Source organism: Scatophagus argus, chromosome 19 (assembly GCF_020382885.2).
Source record: "Scatophagus argus isolate fScaArg1 chromosome 19, fScaArg1.pri, whole genome shotgun sequence".
Classification (NCBI taxonomy): Eukaryota; Metazoa; Chordata; class Actinopteri; family Scatophagidae; genus Scatophagus; species Scatophagus argus.
This window is the reverse complement of record NC_058511.1, coordinates 12987710-13009762: the sequence shown is the minus strand read 5'-3', so window position 1 is coordinate 13009762 and position 22053 is coordinate 12987710. Positions and strand designations below refer to the sequence as shown.

The following is a 22053-nucleotide window of genomic DNA, read 5'->3' as shown; positions in this document are numbered from 1 at the left end:
CACAGGGATCAGCTGTGAATAGCTCTTTTCAAGTCCAGCCACAAATTCTCTATTGGATGAAGGTCTGCGGTTTAACTCGGCCACTCCAGAACATTCACCTTGTTGTCTTTACACCATTTCTGTGTAGCTTTCACTGTATGCTTCGGGTCATTGTCTTACTGGAAAATAAATCCTCTCCCTAGTCGTAGTTCTTTGCATCCTGAATCAGATTGTCCTCTAGGACTTCCCTATATTGCTGCTGCATTCATTTTTCCCTTACAAGCTTTCCAGGGCCATGTTCTCTGAAATTAAAGCATAGAACAAATAAGCAATTGAAGTTATAAAAGAAATCATGGAATCAGGTTATAAACCACCTTTGGCAGATATAACAATTGGACACACTTGTGGCATTCTTTCTACAGTGGAAATCACATATTCTTCAGAAAGTTCTTCCCAACTCATTGCAGACGTCCCCATAAATGTGTGGCACTTGTAGGTTGCTTTGCGTTCAGGGTGCCTCTCACTCTTTACAAGTCACCGACCCTAGATCCAGCAAAACAGCCCCAGACCATCACGCGTCCTCCTCCATGTTTGACACTTGATGTCACACACTGAGGAACCATCATTTCGCCTACTCGACGGCATACAAAAATCCTGCGTGATGAACCGAAGATTTCAAATTTTGATTCAGTCAAATCCTTTCATACATTTATATGTATGTCAGTTAGAATGTGAAACACAATGAAAAAACAGATGTTTGGATTTCAGAGAATGAGGTAGCATCTAGTTCATCTGAGGAGGTGTTTACATCAAAGACATTATATAAACAGTATGACCAACAGTGCACTGGGTTTCCCTTTTGAAACACTGCCAACCTATCAGGTTTGAAAGTGTGTCATGATATACAGCACAACCTGGAATAACTGTGTGTGTTTGTGTCTGTGTGTGTACTCACTCGCTGTGAATACAAACAACTACTAGTGTGTGCGTGTGTGTGTGAGCATGTTTGTGCCTGTGCTGTGTTTGCCTACTCTGAACATCCCCCTTGTGTTTCAAAAACACCAGCGAGTACATTTTGTGTTGATGTGTGTTATGCAACCTTTATCAACCTGTAATTCAAAGTCATCTGAAGTACCTCCTTTCACTATCTGCACAACATGTCAGCTGAGCCTTTGGTGCTGTCATGGAACTTAATGTCCTGAAAGATGACTGGAAATGCTGTCTGACAGGAAGAGTAAAAACTTATCTCAAGTTTCCCAATGTTTGAGTCATCAGTCTAACTGGGAACTGAGACAATCTGAGAAAAAACACTGAGGTAATCAGAGGCCAGGCACAGCACCAGGATTTACATTTTGGATGAGTCAAAGTCATTTTAGCTAGGCCTTTCAATTGCAGTTAATACTGTTTTAAAGGTTTCATTTTCAAATCTTTACTTGTCACAGTTTGTATTTAGATGCAGGTATAATGCTAAAATTGTAAATAAATTATACTATCCTGTCTATCATGTTTATGTTTTGCTGCGGATTGCGTAGACCAGGGTTGCTCAAACACCTCGGAGGACCAGCACTCAATGTTCGGATACAAAATAGTACTATAATCCCAAGTCACCCAGAGTCACTGTGGCAGTATGACTCTACCTGTCATGTATTTTTTAATTAAAAATTTTTTCAGGCTTGACAGTCCTGGGGTAACTTAAAATGGGCTGTTGTGATTGATCCACTCTAAGAAATGTGGTTTTCTTTTTTTTCTTCAATTTAAATATCTACATTTGTTCCTGCATATTTCATAAATGGAAATCTAGATATCTAAAATTCAGTTCTGACTAGTCAACATTAAACTATTGATACTGTAATTGTAACTAATTTCAGATATCTGAAATATAATTGTTAGTAGTAAAAATTATATGTGTACTCAGTACAATCATATTTCAGTTGTCTGTGATTCCAGATAGCCAGATATTCCAGATATCTATAATTAAATTAAAGATATCTGTAAATCAATTTTGACTAGTTGAAATGTAATCTTTACATATGAAAATCTATTTGTAATATTCCAAAATTGTTTTACAGATATCTTGAATTTACATTTTAACTAGTCAAAAATCACATTTTGACAGGTCAAAATATAATTTCCCTGTAAACTCAATCTGCAGCTCATCAGCTTATTAGTTGCTCACTATTTACTGGGTCAGTTCATGTAATTTCTGTCAGATTGTCCGATATGTTTGCCTGTCTGCGCACTCATCTGACTCCTTTGCCTGCTGCTTATTCTATTTGTTTACTTCTCTGATTGATTTCCAGATATTGACCCCAACTCAAGTGAACTGAACTTTCTTGCATTTGATCTGTCTCGTGCTTTTGGGTTTAACTTTGACTCATGCAATTCCAGTATCTTATCAGCGTGCAGCACATAAAGAACATGGTCTCAACATGCAGAACAGGCAAAACACATATCGAGATAATAACAAGGTCCAAAGCATAAAGAAAGAAAAAAATGTAACGAGGATACCTTCGCAGAGTCAGAGGTCAACACAAAGTTGAGACTAAAAGAAAGGGTGTAAAACATGAACTCTGTTAGATCAAGGACAAGTTGAACCCAATAAGGTGTTGCTGTCGACATAAACCCTTATCTGTGGAGTTTTACTGTTCAGTCTTGTGCAAGCCATTATTTCTGTACGGAAATGGACAAAATTGTACATTTCCAGTAAAGTCTGCCACATCAGCAGCCTTATTTTTGCACCAGTGCTATTTCATGAGGGTCACATTCTGCTCCCCTTTTCAGAATCAAGCCATTCATTAAAAGCATAGTTTGAGAATCTGGGAAACACACTCTGTTTCTGTTCAGAATGAAGCTGGTTAGCTTAGTTTAGAAAAAGACTCAAAACCTGCTTATACTGTGTTGTATTTGTTTAATCTGTACAAATACTGAAATGTTAAAGCAACAATTTGTAATATCCGGTTCATAAGGGGTTGGAGGGATTTAATGAATGTCTTGTTTTTTTCTGAAAGAGACAGGTTTGCTGTTTCCTCCTGTTTCCAGTCATTATGCTAAGCTAAGGTAACTGCTGGCTGTAGCTTCAAACTGGAAAAACAGATATGGTTCACCTTACTCTACAAGAGAGCGAGCATGTGTTTTACCAAAAATGTTGAACTATTCAGTGGGGACACAGAAGATGGTAGGCAGACACCTCCCTAGTTGAAACATTTATATTCTATTGTTATGAGAATTGCGAGACATTAGAGCATGAGTCAAGCGATGCTCTCTAAGAATAATGTGTGAAACATCTTGTAAGCAGCAGTGCTTTATAATAGAAGAGGTACTGTATAAGGACAAGAGCCTGACTTCTACACCAGTAACTGCTGATTCACTAGTATCTACTGGAAGTAACACATATATTTATAGAATATACATTACAATATGTTCTTGTTTCACAAGTGTCTAAGATTGTCAGAATAATGTCAGAACTCTGATCTGCCACTGAAGTTACATTGTAACATGTCTCTGCTATTTCTTGGATCTGTGCCATGAGAAATTCAGGCTTCTCTGGAGGCAAAAAGGGATCCTTATTTACTCACTCAGCTGTCTCTGATGTTAGGACAATTTGAACGATGTTAGGACATTTGAATGAGACTAACTTCCTTTTTACTGCGAAAAGATCAGATATCAAACTTTTCCAGCAATGTGCAAGATGGAGTTTTGAAAATAAGGCTGCATATGAGTCATAGCATGCATCAGACACACATTACAACACCCCCTGCCCTGGTTTCGTTGTGACGTTTATGAGAGCAGACTGTTCTGGTTCTGAAGACGTTGGACGTGTGCTTATTCACTATCACCGCTTGACCTCAGCTCACTCCATCTGCTGAGGGTGAATCTGTCACCTGCTTTGAACTTTATAGATCCCCAGAGCTCAGGCCCCGCTCAAGAACCCATCCTCCTCCACACGACAACAACTGTTAACACCCACTGTGCAATAAATCCCCTGACTGCTGAGAGATGAGACAGAATCCAAAGGGTGGCAATGGTGTAATTTGCAAGGATAAGGTAGCTGTGATATCTACTAAATGATCAAGGTCATCCACAGTGAGTCTCAATTTATTGTTGTTCAACTACTGTATCAAACTAATTAACAAGTGCATGGTTTAGGTGCATGTGTAATTCTCTCATATTATGTAATGGAGGTGGGGGAGGGGTAGTGGTGGTGGTGGTGCTTGGGGTGGGTGGGTACGTGGGGTTGTTGTGCCAGGTGGCCTGCAAATGCACCAGAAAATTACTCAGCTGCAACAACTGTGAATCCATGCAGACTCTGTAATCATTTACGAAGGGAACATGCCCTTTTCCTGTCCTCCTTTCTCGTCCCCTGTCCTCCTCTCAACTCTCTTCTCCTCCTCCTTTCCCTTTGTGTCAGGTCAAATTCTCTCTCTGTTTCTGTTCTCGTCTTGTCCTCTTCAACCCTATCATTTCTTGTCTTGGCCTCAAATCATCGTCTGTCCTTCCTCTTTGGCTTCAGCCCCAGAGATGGCTGAACTCTGCTCAGCTCTGAACGCATTAAAATTTGGTTAATGAATAAAATGGAACATGGATATTCAATGTGAAATGTTAAAACCATAAAATATTATATGTACTATATATGTATTATATGTATATTTTACATTTCACTGCCAGTGTTTCCACACGAACAACTCCCATGTAAACAACAGAGTCATTAAAATATGGAGTGGTCTGTCACAGATGAAATTGAACATTCTCTCACAAACATGTTTGAGCTTGTAGTGGTATCCCATCATTTGCTGCCTTGTATGCCCCCCCCCCCCCCCCCCCCCCCGCTGGTCTTTCCCCACTCTCACAGACCTCCAGATTTTTTGGACCCAAAAAGCACTCTTGGAGCCAGCATTGGGGGCACGACCCCAGTGTTAATTCCGTTGTTGATGGTGATGTCCTCTATTGATGTGGTTTTCAAGCAGTGTCACCACAGCCGGCAATCAATTCACCTGAACTGACCCTATAAACTACACAAACAACTGCAGTGGGAAAACGCTTAGATCTCTGGATGTAAAAATGTTTTATTGCAAATACATGACTAAAAATGATTCATTAAGACAGCACTTTCATGAATGATTTTTAGTAACATATTACAACATGTCACAGAGGAATGCATTGAGTAAAATTCTAGATCTGAGTCAAGATTTGATTGAACTGTCAACCAAAAATGTAAGACAGAGCTCATGTTTAGGACAGTCTAACATTAGTGTGTGTGTGTTTATAGTGCTGGCTGGTGAGTCGTGACTGCCCTCTGCTGGAACTGAGGAAGAGTGCGATCAATTGTGTCAATGTCACACAAAGCTAACACATATTTCTTAAGTCCCGGACTCCCCAAGATTACTGCAATGAAAATGTGTTAATATAAAACATAAACACTCAATGTCTGCCTAAATAAGGGTCTCAAGTTACTGGCATCCCAAAGAAATACTACGACAAATCGTAATATATCAAATTACGACACTGTAAAACTGGAGCAATGTTAAAAAGAAAAAACAACAACAACAAAAAACAAAAAACTGAGGTTAATATTTTAGTTTGTGCAGAAACTGGGAGGAAAGGGGAGTTAATGGGGCCCCATAAGCTTGTTTTTGCCCTGGGGTCGCCAAGCAAGTTTGTCCGGCAATGTCATTCCCATTCAGACATAATATAAACCATCATGATGTTGTGTCATCACTAATAGATGTGGAAGCATATGATTGCGCAACATCCTCTACTTCATGTAGACCGTATGAATTCACTCTTCTTGAGCTGACTATATTAATTGGCTGACCTTTACCCTATTATCTGTCTTTACATAAGTCATTCACTATAACCTACGGTTCTTTATACTGGGCATGTTGACATTGACATGACATTCATGTATTCATCTTCATGCCACCTAAATTTGACACTCAGGGAAATGTAATGATACCCAGCATAGAGCTTGGTGCTGCAATAGCTCTCTCTACAAGAGGTATACTTTCATGGGAGACCATCATGCATTACAAGTACAGTAAAGAATTTATATGTGGCTAGGTGAACATTCTTGCGCATACACCTTACCATAAAATCTCAAAATTTATATGTGGAAAGCCACACATAAATGTTTTATGGGAATTCACTGAGTACATTCAGATGGCAACTGAAGCCTTTGTTATTTTGTTCTCACTGTAAAATATTAGTTGAGAGACAAAAGGAATATGATTTTGTCTTCATCATTTGTGTACAAGAAAGAATTTGTCCACTGTAACTGTTTTCAGTTTCCAATTAATTGATGCAAGTATTAGTGGCTGTGTGGTGGACAAAATGATGTTCGTCATGAACTCCCTGCATGCACGCACACACACGCACATACACAAACACACACACACACATACAAAGAGAGAGAGAGAGAGAAAAGCCTTTCTAATACACTACTTTGTGGATCACATGTACAAGTGAGTGACACAAGTATGAAACAGTGTATGTGAAACATGTCAAATCATTCACTGATGGTGGAAGTAATGTATTTATGTGGAGCTCCAGCCACCTGCATAGTTGTGACCCCCTCTTAGTGTGTTGACTGGTAGCAACTGAGCATTAATCAGCTTTGTCAAACCGGATCATTGCATAATATTCAGAGAATTTAGACAGACTCGGCATTATTGTTTTTTTAGAATTCGGACATCAGTGCACATTAATGTCAGTTTTTAGTCCTCAAGGAAAACAAGTTTTGAACTATTGACTGACTAATTTTTATGCTTTTGTCATGTGTGTATGGTATGTGCAAGCAAGAAAGATAAACAGATTGTGGAATAAATATTATCTCAATAAACTTCCATATACTTGTTTTTACTTGTTGTTGTTTTTTAGGATATTTGTTATACCTGTTTTAAAAGCATGTTGAAGAGGAGAATTAATCTTTTTGTATTTGAATTGATTAGAGCTGGATTAAGTTGTCAGAATAGACTGACAGATTTAGGGGCCAGATTTCAGCTTGCAGGTCTTGAGTTTGACAGTTTATATATTTAATTTTGAATTTGCTTATTTAACCATGTGTTTATCTACTAAAATTTGTTATCCTAAAAGAGACTTACAAAGGATTTACAGTATAATGCGAGAATATTTAGGCAGCTACCAGATTTTTTAAACATATAAATCTGTGTGGGTGAAATGAAAATTCAATTCCAAAGGACAGTATTATTCAGGAAAAGAGATAAATATAAAGGTAGAGTTTAATAAATATCCCACCCGTTTTTGTTGTCATACCGATGTTTCTGTTCTAGCCAAAGCTGTCCAAAAACATTTGAGATACCACAGTGTGTCCTGCCTTTGTCTTGACTTTGTGCAGCACTCTTCAAAAGCCTTTCAGTTTGCTTTCTCCTCTGATGTTTATATGTGTGCAAAGCCTTTTCTCCTCTGATACTGTGCCTTCACGTTTTCTTTGATGTGAATTATTCAGTTTGACAAATCCAAATTATCAGAGGTTTCATTCTGCATACTTCAGGTAATCACTCATACCCTGGTTTAATCTTAGTATCAGAGGCTGTTTTATGAAATGAAAGCGATCCCACCATACTGGGAACAAAAGACGGTGACAATTTCAAGTCAGTAATTGATTTAGATTCACTTTTTCTTACTTTTGATAATTTATAGCTCAGTGAACAAGTTTAAAGTAAAAGTTATTGCTAACTACAGAGCATTTCAGGATGCATAGATAGATAGATAGATACATAGATAGATTAAAGATTTTGTGTGGAGAATTATTTCTTTTTGTCTGGTGATTATTCTAGTTGACGCATTATTCAGTCTTTCTCATGAGAATAGCGCTGCCTACCATACCTCTCTCTGTATCACCAGTTTGGTGCACCATTAAAATGTGAAGGCTGTGCAAAACAGAATAACGGTAATGTGCGCTAACACAACGAACACAGGCTGGTTTTATTGTCACTTGACATTTCCCTGGCTCCAGAAGATTGGTGTGTCAGAGCTGAGATAATAACTGTCTTTAAAAAAAGCTAATCTTTAAATGAAATGAACAGAAACATTATCACTGAATGATGCTTCATCATCCCTCCTCCTGCCTATTTAGCTTGGAATTTTTTTTTCTCTTATTACATGTGTTTACATGGTAATTTAGTGGAGCTCCAGTTCTCTGAAGTTTATAGGGTTCTGTGTGTTTCTTCCCTAATGAGGCTTGGGTTGGTGGTCTCCAACTGAAAAAATGTAGAAGGCCTGTTGCTGGCACAGAGCTATTTACAAAAAATGGCCCTGTATGTTCAAATGCATTCGACGAACAGGCAAATGGAGCAATGCAGCAGAGGTTGAATCAGGTCAGCGAGATGAAGGTTCATTAAGCGCGTTTAATGCAAGTGGGACTAAACCCCCCAAAACAAATTAATTTAGTCAAAGTCAATCAACATTGCTATTTGTGTTTGGCTGTGCCAAAACACGGTGATGGTGACAATTAGGAATAATAGGGCCCCTCCATTTGTTCTCATGTCCCTAAGGGATAAAACTGGAGGATACTGGGCCTGGTTTCACAGAGGTATGAGCTGAACGTGTTAAATGGAGCAGAGAAGGTTTCAGAGCATTTACTGACTGTTTGTTGACATGCAAATAAAAGCAGCATCAGTTTTATGATGTAAGTCTGCTGTGTCAAGCCTTTGTGTAACTGAAATGTCTGGTTGCATGACCCCTTTACTCTCTGGGATATCAACTCCATGGCCCTCATTGAAGGCTGGCCTTCAGTGAGGGCCATGGAAAAACAAATCACAAATATTTTCCACACTGGCAGTGAATCCACTTTTACCTCTGTGAGGTCATGTTTTCAGTGAACTGGTTAGTGTAAACTCTAAATCCAAAGGTGAGGATAATTTAGATGTCTGCCAGAGTTAAACCCATTACATAAATATGGTGATCCAAGTGACTTAAATAACAACCATCCAATCTTGAATTTGTGCTGTTAAGCAAAAACCCTAATAAATTTTTAACTAAGACTGTTAGTCAATAAACATAGTCATAGCACAAGAAGACCTAAGGTAGATTTACTTAAAGTATTAGTGAGACCTTGAACAATCACTGACACTTTTCCATCCATAATGGCATTTTATTGGAAAAACTTATAGAATATAAAATAGTCAATTATGCAACTATAATACTGTATATTATTGTAGCATGATTATTGGTGAATTAATGTGTACATTGCTTCAATATTGCAGCTGGTAACTGCAGGGCAAATATTAATTTTTTTCTAGTGATTTAAATATAGGTTATTTTACATTTTTTCATTATTCTTTTAGAATTTATTTATTGATCATTTTTTGTTATATAAATTTAAATCTGGAAGGTAACTATTGACTTAAGTTATTAAATAAATGTAGTAGGGTAAAACATACAGTATTTTCTATGGAATTGTTGTGAAGTAGACATATGAAGTAGCAGAAAGTGAAAATACTGAAGTAAAGTCCTGGTACCTACAAAGTATTTTGCATTTTTGAATGTCCAATAGCTCACCACAGATGTTTTAGTTCTGTCTTGTCTCATCAATGAATAGTAACATATATTTTATAATAGCTTTTAATTATCAAAAATCTGTTTTAGCTCATGGGCGGCACGGTGGTGCAGTGGTTAGCACTGTCGCCTCATAGCAAGAGGGTTCCAGGTTCGAATCCCGGTCTGGGACCTTCTATACCAAAAACATGCACATTAGGTTAATTGGCTACTCTACATTGCCCCTATGTGTGAGTGTGAGAGTGTGTCTTCGTCTGTCTTTGTGTGTTGGCCCTGTGATTGACTGGCGACCAGTCCAGGGTGAACCCCGCCTCTCGCCCGTAGTCAGCTGGGATAGGCTCCAGCTCCCCAGTGACCCTGACGGATAAGCGGTACAGAAAATGGATGCATATTTTAGCTCATCAAAGTCTTGTCTTACTTATGGAGAAAAGGCTGATGCTGTACAGTTTTTGTCATAGCTGTTAACAAAATTACTGCTACCTTTAAGAGTCCTGTGGAACATCCTTCAAGCCAACCAAGGGTCAGAATTTGATTTTTTTTTATGTATTTATTTATCTTTTTAATAAAAACAAATCATGTTTTCTCTACAATTTTATCTGTGCTTGATTCTGGTGATTTTGTATTCTTCCCCCTCTACATTAAATCCTCTTGACTCCGTCCATCACAGTGCACTGTTTCATCACAGGCAATTCATTTCTCACGCACAATTGCACCTTATTTGAGAAGACGGGATACTTATAAGGTCATGACATTTAACACTAGTTGTACCTTCTATTCACACACACAAAGAAGTAACTTATACCTAACCATGTCCTTTGTTGTTTTCTCTGTTTCACATCCGTGTGGGGCCAAAAATAATTACGTGGGCAAGATCAGAGAAGATTAGTTGGATTTTCCCTAACATGATTAGTTTTTGAAGCACAATTTAACCCGACACATTAGAAATAATTGAACAGGCACTGAGTCAAACAGGAAATGTACATAACACCTGGTGTGTAGTGTACCTGGCACAGTGACCAAACCACACACACACCACACACACACACACACAGCTGGCACACAGCATAAACTTCAACAGCACACCCATTATGTCTCATTATGTCTAACTAAAATGCAGATAGCTCAGCCCTGATAATCACAGCAAGAGCTGACCCGGACTGTATAATTTCATTATACAGTGAATTAAGTTATTTAATTATTGTTCACTTCCCTGTTAAATGAAAACCACAAACAAAGGCCAAAAATGTTCAGTCTGTTTCACTGCTGATGTTGTGATGTCAGTTTTCCCCGAAGTGAAAAAAGGTTTTCTACGAAGCAGGATTTGTGCTTAGTGAGGTAACTTCAGGATTAACTTTGGGATTTCAGGGTTATGAAGGAGGTTCACTTCTTACCAGGGCACATCACCATGGTAACTTATGCTGCACTTACTAATCTGTTACTGAGCAGGTTATATACGAGATAAGACATCATAATGTACAAAAGCACTGCATACTGAGCAATCAGTCTGGAAAATGACATCACCCTTCATTCATAGATCTCGTGGAGCTTAGTGAGCAAATGATTTACCAGTGACAGCGTCATGTTAAGAACTGACAAGGTAAAGTGATCCACATACAAAGCTGAAAGAGCTTTTATTCATTGCTGCATGACACTCTGAACACACAGCTCATCTTCATAATGTTCCTGTGATGTGTGTGTCTTTTTTATATTATCTTTGTGGTGATTATAAACCTATTAATTAAAGCATTCATACAGTCTGTGATTTTTTTTGCCTGCTGTCCGTCGTGAATTTGGGAACTGCATCTGTCTGGATTATTTGTTTCATTTCTTTGACTGAGTAGGTTGATTTCCAGTGGCATCCAATATTATATTACTTTTATTAGAAGAACTTGAGGCAGCTGTCATTGTGTGTAAGCAAGAACCATCGAAAACAAGTAAGCTATAAGTTGATCAAAAGCCCCATGGATAGATTAACGATGTCACTGCCTGAAGAAAATTATATTTTCATAGTTTCACTTCTTGGGTCAAACAACATTTTAAGCCTGTTTAAAAACCACCTAAGACTACATGAAAAAGCTTTCTTTGTTGTTTTTAAAATATTTTTTTCATCTATCATCTGTATCTGTTTTGAAGTTGTTTTTCACTGTTTGATGTGATAGCATGCTCTAAATCTTCACAGATTAGCTCTGCTTCGATTGTCTCCCTTACATCCTTTGCTTTCTTCTGTGAGTAGGTCAACTGCATCTCTAGGCACCAAAATGAGCAAAGGTCTGATTTTTAATCAGGGCGCCATTATGTGACAATGACAGCAATCTGAAGAGGAATGTCACCCATTAACCTTTTCAACTTACATCCTCCATATGTCCAATTCAGTGCTTCAAGAGCCGAACCATGAGAACGCCATTGTGTACTTTTGGTGGAATCAAAATTTGGCTGTCCTTCAAGTAATTAAAAAATGCTTTGTGCGAAATCATTTAATGGCTTTCAGGATCAACATTATGTTGTTGTGTTGTTTATTGCCTGCCCTCTCATAAGAATAAAAGGAGAGTCATTTTAGTTTGGGGATTACTTTGTACTATGCAGGTATAACAAGTCACAAGTTTGTGACATTGACATCATTTAATTCTTTAAAATTAGTAACAAACCAAAGGAAATAATTAGAACAAGAATCATCACGCTGCCCAGTCTAAAAAGGGTGTGTGTGTGAGGACTATTCACCATTATAAGGTTTTAAAAAAAGGCATGGGAATGTACATCCACATAATGACCTCACAAGAAACTAAACCCATGCAGCCAGTGCCAACAATGTATAATTGAGCATTGCAACGACATGGAATTTCATTGCATTGGATCTGATATACTCTGTAATTAATTGGGTCCAGACTTTTATTTTGATGTTGAGTGGAGGTCTGCTTCAAACAACAGTTTGAAGTTGCGCTGGAGGGAAACAAAAGGTTGTGGCCTCATGCGGCCTTCCAAAAGGATACAAGGCTTCTTTGTCAAGAAGCCCAATTTCCTCCTGAGCGCTGATGGAACTACGGAGTTCATCTGAGTACACTACAGCATACAGTCAGGCAAAAAACAAGGTCATAGCTGAAAGAAACCAACTTTGACAGTTTTGTCAAGGAGCCCAGTGTCCTCCTGAGCTCCGCTGGTATCACCCCCTATCCCCTCACACTTCCAGCACCCCCACCAGATCTTATCCTATCAGCATAATACTGGGCAACTTGTATCAACATAGTTTTCTCAGTATTACCCTTGACTGAACTCCACGATATTTATTGTACAGTCACCACATTAATGCACAGTACACTGTAGATGTAAACCGCAATGAATGAATGTGAGCACATTTTCAGTTCAACCTATCCACTAGAAAGACTTAATTTATTAATATTATAACAGCGCTATATTATAAACTCCAGGTGTAATGTTTGTAATGTTGCAATTTGCTATTCTATCTACAGTATACAAAATTATGATGTTCTGCGATAATATTCAAGAAATTGTACGGCCTCGAGCGTCCACATATACTTTGCTTCAGGAAAGTATTATGTCAACATAACAGGCATTTTAATCTCTAGTTAACCCAACCTGTGAAGCAACACTGCTAACAACTGAGCTGCCATGCTGGCCTCTGAACTGGTCTGTACTACACACAGAATACACAGGCTTATGCTCCTGAGTGGGAGCCCTCACTGCACATCCTAATGCTGAATGTAAACAAACAATTAATGCAATCACAAACTGGACTGTCGATGTCAGTTGCAAGATGAGGCAGATAACACAGAGCTACAAATAGATACGATAGTCCAGCACTTTCATATGCAACCTAAACTAAACTCAGTGCAAACTTTGCTGAATAAAACATGCATCTAACCAATTTCAGCCTGACTGCGACTCACTGAGCTGTCCATACTTACTTCAGAACAGTCTTCCTTTTTCCTTGACTTTGCGACATGCTACAGTCACTTACAGCAACACAAAAAGATAAGAGACATCTGATCTTCTTGTCAGTTAAGTTATTCTTTGATTGTCAGCTTAAATTTGTGGCGTTTTTGTGTGATTTTTTTTGTCTCTGCTCATTTTTCTTCAAACTTAATATATTTCATAAAAATGTCAGTAGTCTACCTCCACTATAATATGCCACAGGATAACCTAGAATTGCAGTGACTTTAAGAATTGATTAACTGCTTGTTAGAGCATCAGATCGGAATGAGTCAGGGACTGTTGCTGTGGTGCCCATCATGTTAATGATGTTGTGATTTGAGACATTGAGCTTTAGGAATGAACCGGATTCCACTCCGCTATAATTTTCATTTTCACACTTGAAAAGTTGTTTTAGAACTGAAATGACTTGACTTGATTGACATTAAGTGCCTCCAGGCTCTCACAAATGAATATTTGCAGGCTTTTCTCATTCAAGCTGAAGTTTCTGCATCTTTAGACCTTTGGACAATTGACAATGTCATATAATACTCTACTGGTGATGGAAATTTTTTCTTTTAACCTTTTTTTAAAAACATCTTATAAACTACATTTATAAGAGTAGTATAGTATCATTCATCAATCATACTACTACAATGATTGATGAATGATTAATCGAGGAAAGCACTAACATTTATTACTATCAGCCCTGAACTACATTGATAAACTGTTGCGGCTGTCTGCCTGGAGGTGTGGCTGAGTGCGTGCCGCAACGTGCGCGTAACGGGGAGCATGTGGCTCCGCGGCGCGCCTCAGCAGGTGGATGCAAACCGGACTAATCAGCAGCGCGCATCCGAACTATAAAAACGGCGCGCCGGCCATTTTGGAAACAAAAGACAACTGAGACGGCAGAAGCAGAAGAATCTCCTCACACTGTCACAAACAGATCTGAGCGCATGGGAAAAGGACTTTATCAAAGACGGGCTACCGGTAAGCGTGCTCATCATTGGACTCTGTCGAAAGTGTGAAAGCCGGTAGTACTGAATGTTATTGATAGCGTAAATTGCGCTTATGTTTCATTTTTTCGGATTACTTACCTTGCTTATTTTGAAATTAGTTTGCTAAAAAGTTTGTATTGGAGTTATTTGGATTAAGTAGACAAAGTATATAAATATTATTAGCTAAAATATGTCGAATTTTGCTTTATTAAAATGCACATTAAAGTATTTAAGTAATTCTGTTTAAAAGTAGTAAGGTTAAAACCTATAAAATCAAAATAAAATACTTGTTTTGTGTAATTTAGTTTCATGAAAGTTGGTTGGTTTTCATGGATTTAGTTAAAATCGTGATAAATGCATGACTATAACTCTGTATAAAATAAATCAAGCTAATGCACAAGGTGAATGGTTTGATTAAAGATTATGTTTCTAGAGTGTTGAACTTTATTTTCCAATGCTTAATTAAATACCTTGGTTGATTGAAAATGTTGAATTTATTTTACATTGGATTCTAAATTATTTATTTGTTTGTGACTATAGGTTTTTCACCTTCCCTACTTCCTGGGTGAAATCCTGAAGTCTGGTCAAGTCCTTCCTTTTTCAAGTGTGGGAAGCCATGATGCAATGAAGAACCGACCGTGACCAGCGACCAGCGAAGACTCCACTTGTGGCCACAACCAAGAGGTAGAGGACTCCACCTGGGGCCTGGAGGATAAAGCCTGCTGTCTGTCAGTCGAAGGGGACAAAATGGCCGAGTTGAAGTCACTTGAGGAACTGAAAGTAGAGAGGACCACAGTTAAGAGACTTTTCTCCCGTCTTGCCAATAGCATTACTAGAACCCACATGGAGATGTCTATGGAGGAGTTACAAGAGAACTTCAAGAAGCTTACAGTAGAAAGCTCAAAGGCAAATGAAGACGTGGAGGCCGCTTACATGGCAGAGTGCAAGGCAGCTACTACAGAGGAGCTGAGCGACCTACAGAAAGCCGACATAGAGAAGACAGAGAAAGAATGTGAGCAAAAGACTAAAGAAGTTACTCATGGTCCGAGAGACACTGTGGGCCATGTATGGCGAAAAAGAACTGTCCCTGGCTCTACAAGTTGCAGAGTGTGAGAATGTTCCTCCACTCAGCAGGACGCAACTCTGAAGGCATATGAGTTTATGCTGACCCACTTAGAGAAGTTCGTGCACAAGGCAAAAGAAGCGCACCACAACTGGAACCGCTGGGCTCCACCAGCCGAGCAAAAAGATTTCGACCACCGTGTAAGAGGGCTCGATGCGTACCTTCCCAGGCTGGTGTCGCGGAAGGCTTCCTTCATCAAAGCAGCAAGTGTAAAGGAGCATGCTGAACAAGAACCCATCTCAGTTCGTGGCTTAGCTCCAGTAGCAGTGATAAAGCTGAAAGCCACAGCCCTGCCAAAGTTTGATGGCAACAAACGAGACTACTACAGATGGAGAAAAGAATGGGAGGCACTGCAGAAGCAAGGTGAGCCTACCGGCTCAAAATAAGTAAAGAAATTTCAATTGCTCATTAGCCTTGACGAGAGGGTGGCCAAAGATCTTCGTTTGTCAACGTACAGCTCATTGGACGAGATATTTCGAGTTCTGGACAACCGGTTCGGGAACCAAGCCACAATTGCTCTCAAGATCATCGAAGAGCTACAAACAATTCCACCAGTCAGGAGCGGCCAGCCAAGAATAAACATAAAGCTCATCCAAACTATGGAAAAGGCCCTTTATGATTTAAGTGAACTTGGAAATGCAGACACCATAAAGAACCCACTAGTGACTAAATCCATCGAGAGCAAGCTTCCAGAAACTCTGATAAAGGACTGGCTCACCTGTACTGCAGACGAGGGAAACGCTGTTAACCACCAGAACCGTTCCGACAAGCTCATCACGTTCCTGAGATCACAAGAATCCATATATGAACAATTAGATCAACTAAGTGATGTCGTCGAACCCCCCCCCCCAGGAGAAAACCAAGTTCCTAAAGTATGCCAGAACAAAGACAACCAAGTCCAGCAGTGACACAACAGACTGCATCATCTGTGGTGACCCAAAGCACAGAAAGAGACTGTATTTCTGCTGAAGGTTTAGGACCAACCTAAAGCCATTGGAGAAGAGGACCACAGCACAACAACTCGATGCCCCGAAGTCCACAACAGCGGCTACTGCAGAAGGACCACTTACCTGTGCAGGAATGCAGAGTGCACAGACCAACACCACTATCTTCTCTGCCTAGCTGCCAAACCCCAGTCCCAAACAACACCCAAATCTAGTCCAGTGAAAGCTGAGGGCAAAAGATACACTGAAGCCCAAGAAGAGTTCTTCTCCAAACTTCCACCTGAGCTGGCACGGCAGTGTCGAAATGCCTTCTGCAACATCTTGTCCAGGGCATACATCTCCACCGCGGCTGGAAGAGGTCTTCTCGAGGAGAACGGCTTAAACGAGTACCCAGTCATCCTGATGCTCCTTGACGTCACAGCCAATGATGGACAAAGGATCGGGACCCTCATTGATCTGGCATCAGACACAAACTACATCACACATAGAGCTGCAAGCAAATTGAACCTTAGAAGTGAAGACGTGATGCTGGTGGTCCATGGCGTCGGAGGGGTGAAAGTGTCTGTTGCAACTAAACACTACCTCCTCTAGATACGTGTCAACACCCCAAGAGGAACTCTCAAGTCACATCAACTGATCTGCTATGGACTTGATGAAACAGCAGAAGTTCACAGACATGTTCCAGCCACTAAGTTACAGAAGATTTTCCCGAATGTTCCCCTCAAAGACCTCACAAGACCCAGAGAAATACAACTCCTAATCAGCCACAAAGAAGGCCAATTAGTACCCCAGAAAGTTTGTTCTGTCGCTTGGCAAGACCATTGGAGGCACGCATCCAGACCTCTTCGAGGAAGTTAGCTTAATGGCCCATATGTCAAAAACACATTTTGCAAGATCTATGAGAACTGCAGCAGTCAAGTACAGTGAACTCACCTGTAAAGATCCAGTCTCCTCTCAGCCTTCCGACCATCCCAGCATCCAGTTCTATACAGCCACTAGCAACAGAGACTTTCTGAAGTTCTGGGAGTGGGAAAGCATCAGAGTCATCTGTGAGCCAAAATGTGGAGGATGTCACTGAGGGAATTGCCAACCTGGAGGGAAAGAAATGACACTGGCCGAAGAAAGAGAAATGGAAATGGCTTGACGTATGTGAACGGAGATCACCACTGCTCTGAACCACACTGGCATGCCATGTATCCATAGACAGAAGATCCAGCATCTGTACCCAACAACAGGAGAGCAGTTGGAGCCACATTCCTCAGAACGAAAAAAACAGCTGGCAAAGGAACCAGAGTGGGGAATGGCCTATGCATCACAAGTCCACGAAATGGTTAATCACAAAGCTGCAGTGAAGCTGTCCAAAGAAGTTCTGCAGAGCTGGACCGGGCCAGTGTGGTACATAAGTCACCTGATCGCACCAAATCCGCATTCTGTCTCCACCCCAGTGAGTCTAGTAAGGAACAGCAGCCAGAGGTACAGAGGACTGAGCTTGAACAATATACTGATCAAAGGCCCTGATGTACTAAATCCAATCAGAGCAGTCCTGCTGAGAGCTGGTGTCTTTGCTGCCCTTGGTGACATCCGCAAGATGTACAACTCTGTCTGGTTGGAGGAGAGAGAGGTTCATTTCCACAGGTTCCTGTGGCGCAACACTGAAGATGCTGAAATAGAAGATTTTGTCATAACAAGAGTGAATATTGGAGACAAACCAGCTGGTTGCATAGCCCAAGTTGCCATGCGGGAGACAGCCAATTTGTCTCCATTCAGACTCAAAGAAGAGAAACGTGTCGTGGAGGAAGACGTCTATGTCGATGACATCCAGACCTCACACAACAACCTCGACCACTTGAAACTCCTCATCTCCAACATTGAGCAGATCCTTAAAGCTGGAGGATTCTTCATGAAGCTCTGGGTCTACTCCAGTCAAAGTGGGAGGAAAGAGCCAAGTGGTAGAAACACAGAGTCAAAGACAGTGATCCTGCCAAACCAGCTCACTGAAAAGGATAACAAAGCCCTCAGCCTGGGTTACACCATTGAAGGCGACAAGCTTACATGTCATGGTTGCGGTGAACTTTTCTAAGAAAAAGAAGAAAATGCACCTTGGTCAGAACTTACTGAGAGAAGAAGTAAAACACCAAACCCCAGATCCACTCACCAAAAGGAAACTATTAAGCCAAGTGTCTGGTCTCTATGATCCGCTCGGTCTCGTGGCTCCTGCAAAGCAGAAGGGAGCCATCCTGATCCTAAGAGCTTTTCAAGAAGCAAAAGTAATTTACTACAGAAGAGACACCTGGGATGCTGCCTTGTCCAAAGAGCTCAGAGAAGACGCCATAAAACTTCTCAAAGAGTATGCTGACCTGAGCCAACTCAGATTCAGCCGACCCCTGTCTCCACCAGATCCATGTGCAAGACAAAGTGGCACCTTTTCTGATGGCAGTGAGCACGCATACAGCGCCATGCTCTACCTACGCTGGAGCTGCAGCCATGGTGTCGTCGTAAGGCTGGTTGAGTCCAAGGCCAAACTGACTCCTCAACTGCGAGGGTGACCCTGTGAAGGCAGAAATGTGTGGAGCAGTCTTTGCAGCCCGACTCAAGAACTATTTCTGGAAACACTGCCGAATCAAAGTCAAGAGGTGGTATAATCTTGTCGACAGTCAAGACAGTCTTGAGCGCTGTACAGCAAGAGAGTTACGGCTACCAGACCTTTTTCCCGAGCTGAGTTGGCGAGATCCAGAACAGCAGCGACGTCCGAGATTGGTGGTGGATTCCAGGGCCGGTAAACATCGCAGATATCAGCACCAGAGGGGCCAGTTCTGATGAACTAACTGAGGAGTCTGAACTAACTGAGGAGTTTGTTGCAGTAGTCCCCCAAAGACAACTGACAGAGCAAGACCCAATCAGAATACAGAAGGCAGAGTCCAAGTCCAGAAGACCACCTGTGGTAGCAGCAGTCTAGACTCTAGTGAACGAAAGGCGCTTCAGCAATCTAAGACGGCTGGTCAGAACGATAGCGTGGACTTGGAGAGCAGGGAAAAAGTTCCTGCGTGCCAAGATTGGGGATAAAGAAAAGTAGGAGGCAGTACCTTCATCTGGTGTCATTACTTTTAACAAAAGAGAGGATGTGTTCTGAGATCTATGCCTGGCAGCACAAGAGGGAGCACACTTTCCAAATACAACAACTGATAGACTGGTTGTCTATAGAGATGGAACTACTGGTCTCCTGATGTGTGGTGGTAGGATTCAGACCTTCAGAGAGAACCACGGAGCTGTTCCCCTGCTACCTTTCCAGGCCAGGATCTCCACCCTTCTAGCCAGAACAGCACACAGTGAGGGACATGACGGAGTGGCAGGAACTTTGCTACAGATGTGAAAGAAAGCATGGGTCATCAAAGGAAAGATTATTGCCCAAAGAGTTGTTCACAAGTGTGTGTTCTGCAAAAAAGCAAAGGCAAGAACCTGTCAGCAAATGATGGGGAAACTTACCTGAAGAGAGATCGAGCCCATTTCAATTCACGTCTGTCGACCTGTTCGGACCATACCAAACCATACCAAGTACAAACTTCAGCGGGGCACAACCTGTACTGGAAGATATATACACCTATATGAGTCAACAGAACAAAGTGTCATTTGAAGAATATGCTGCCAGAAATGAGACATATTGGACATGGAGAATCCTTCCAGCCGATTTACCTCACCGGAATGCTGCAGCCAAAGCTGCTGTCAAGATCACCAAAAGAGCTCTCCAGAGTCTTGGTAGAGTAGAAGATCTCACCTTCAGTGAATTCCTGACGGTGCTCAAGCTACCTGCCAACCTAGCCAACGAGAGACCTATCGACACCAGAGTCCAGAGCCGTGAAGTCCGCATAGAGTACATCACTCCAAACACCCTGTTGCCTCATCAGGCCACACAGAGCAGAGATTTCAAGACATTTGATTACAGCACCTACCCCTTCAAAAGGCTTCAAGAAATGCAGACACAAGTTAACCATTTTTGGAAGTCCTGGAGTCAGCTTGCAGGTCCCAACCTGTTTGTCCGCAACAAGGTTGCATACTGCTAGAAGAAACGTTGCCATTGGAGATATAGTTTGGCTCTGCGATCAAAATGCACTGAGGAGGCAATTCAAGTTAGCAAGAGTTGTTGCTGTGAATCCAGATTCCAGAGGCATCATCCGGGATGTTCAGGTGAAAGTCTCTCCGACTGGATGTGTTCTGGTGAAGACTCCAAAATCTGCTGCTAAAGAGTCCATCCAGGAGAAGGATTCCCAGAGCACCATACTGCATTGGGACGTCCGGCGCCTCGTCGTCCTCATCATCCCAGCGGAAGGTCAATTAGAAGACCAGCCTGCCTGACAGGTGCGATCTTTCCACATAGTACTGCGCAAAGATTGAGTGGGAGGTGTTGTGGCTGCCTGCTTGGAGATGTGGCTGAGTGCGTGCCACAACGTGCGTGTAGCGGGGGGCATGTGGCTCCGCGGTGCGCCTCAGCAGGTGGATGCAATCCGTACTAATCAGCAGCAAGCATCTGAACAATAAAAACGGTGCATCGGCCATTTTGGAAACAAAAGAGAACTGAGATGCAGAAGCAGATGCAGAAGAATCTCCCAACACTGTCACAAACAGATGTGAATGCATGGGAAAAGGACTTTATCAAAGAGGGTCTACAAGTAAGCGTGCTCGTCATTGGACTCGAAAGTGTGAAAGCCGGTAGTACTGAATGTTATTGATAGCGTAAATTGCGCTTGTGTTTCATTTCTTCAGGTTACTTACCTTGCTTATTTTGAAATTAGTTTACTAGAAAGTTTGTGTTGGAGTTATTTGGGTTAAGTAGACAAAGTATATAAATATTATTAGTTAAAATATGGCAAATTTTGCTTTATTAAAATGCACATTAAAATATTTAAGTAGTTCTGTTTAAAAGTAGTAAGGTTAAAACCTATAGTTAAATCAACTAAAATTCTTGTTTCGTGTAATTCAGTTTCATGAAAGATGGTTGGTTTTCACGGATGTAGTTAAAATTGTGATAAATGCACTATACTCTGACTATAACTCTGTATAAAATAAATCAAGCTAATGCACAAGGTGTATGCTTTGATTAAAAATTAAGTTTCTAGAGTGCTGAACTTTAATTTCCAATGCTTAATTAAATACCTTGGTTGATTGAAAATGCTGAATTTTATTTTACATTGGATTTATTTATGTATCTAAATTATTTATTTGTTTGTGACTATAGGTTTTTCACCTTCCCTACTTCCTGTGTGCTGGTTCAAATAAAAGAAATAACAAGTGAAATCCTGAAGTTTGGTGAAGTCATTCCTTTTTCAAGTGTGGGAAGCCATGATGCTGTAAAGAAACTTGACATATACTATATATATAAGGAAGTATATGCAGGTCAAAGCAGTCACTATAGATTTTGTTCTGCCTCTAGCACTGTATAAATCTGCCAGACATTCATGCTTTCTTATTCCCAGAGTGCTATGCCTTTGGCGATACCTCCCAGCCCATATTTTGTTTGTTCAACCTGAGGCTTACTGAGACTTATTTACAGCATATTTATCGTTTTATGAGTTTGAAC

At 40.7% G+C, this 22053-nt stretch overlaps 1 protein-coding gene and 1 long non-coding RNA gene across 4 annotated transcripts in view; both read left to right on the top strand.

Annotated features, from left to right (window-relative positions):
• Positions 1 to 22053, top strand: part of LOC124050583 — a 39927-nt gene that overhangs the window by 9592 nt on the left and 8282 nt on the right. The window contains exon 3 of one of the 2 annotated variants that reach the window (XR_006841656.1): positions 11027 to 11089. The exons of the other annotated variant lie outside the window; for it this stretch is intronic. This is a non-coding gene — a long non-coding RNA (uncharacterized LOC124050583). The remainder of the gene's footprint in view (positions 1 to 11026; positions 11090 to 22053) is intronic. 2 annotated transcript variants of the gene reach the window in all.
• Positions 13621 to 19313, top strand: LOC124050582. 2 transcript variants are annotated; one of them, XM_046373276.1, is made up of 3 exons: positions 13621 to 14406; positions 14955 to 17716; positions 17767 to 19313. In XM_046373276.1, exon 3 carries the CDS (start codon positions 17782 to 17784, stop codon positions 18559 to 18561), a length of 780 nt encoding a protein of 259 aa, XP_046229232.1. In that variant the 5' UTR covers positions 13621 to 14406; positions 14955 to 17716; positions 17767 to 17781; the 3' UTR covers positions 18562 to 19313. The 2 variants fall into 2 exon arrangements, with proteins under 2 accessions (XP_046229232.1, XP_046229231.1); XM_046373275.1 differs by having other exon boundaries at positions 14955 to 19313.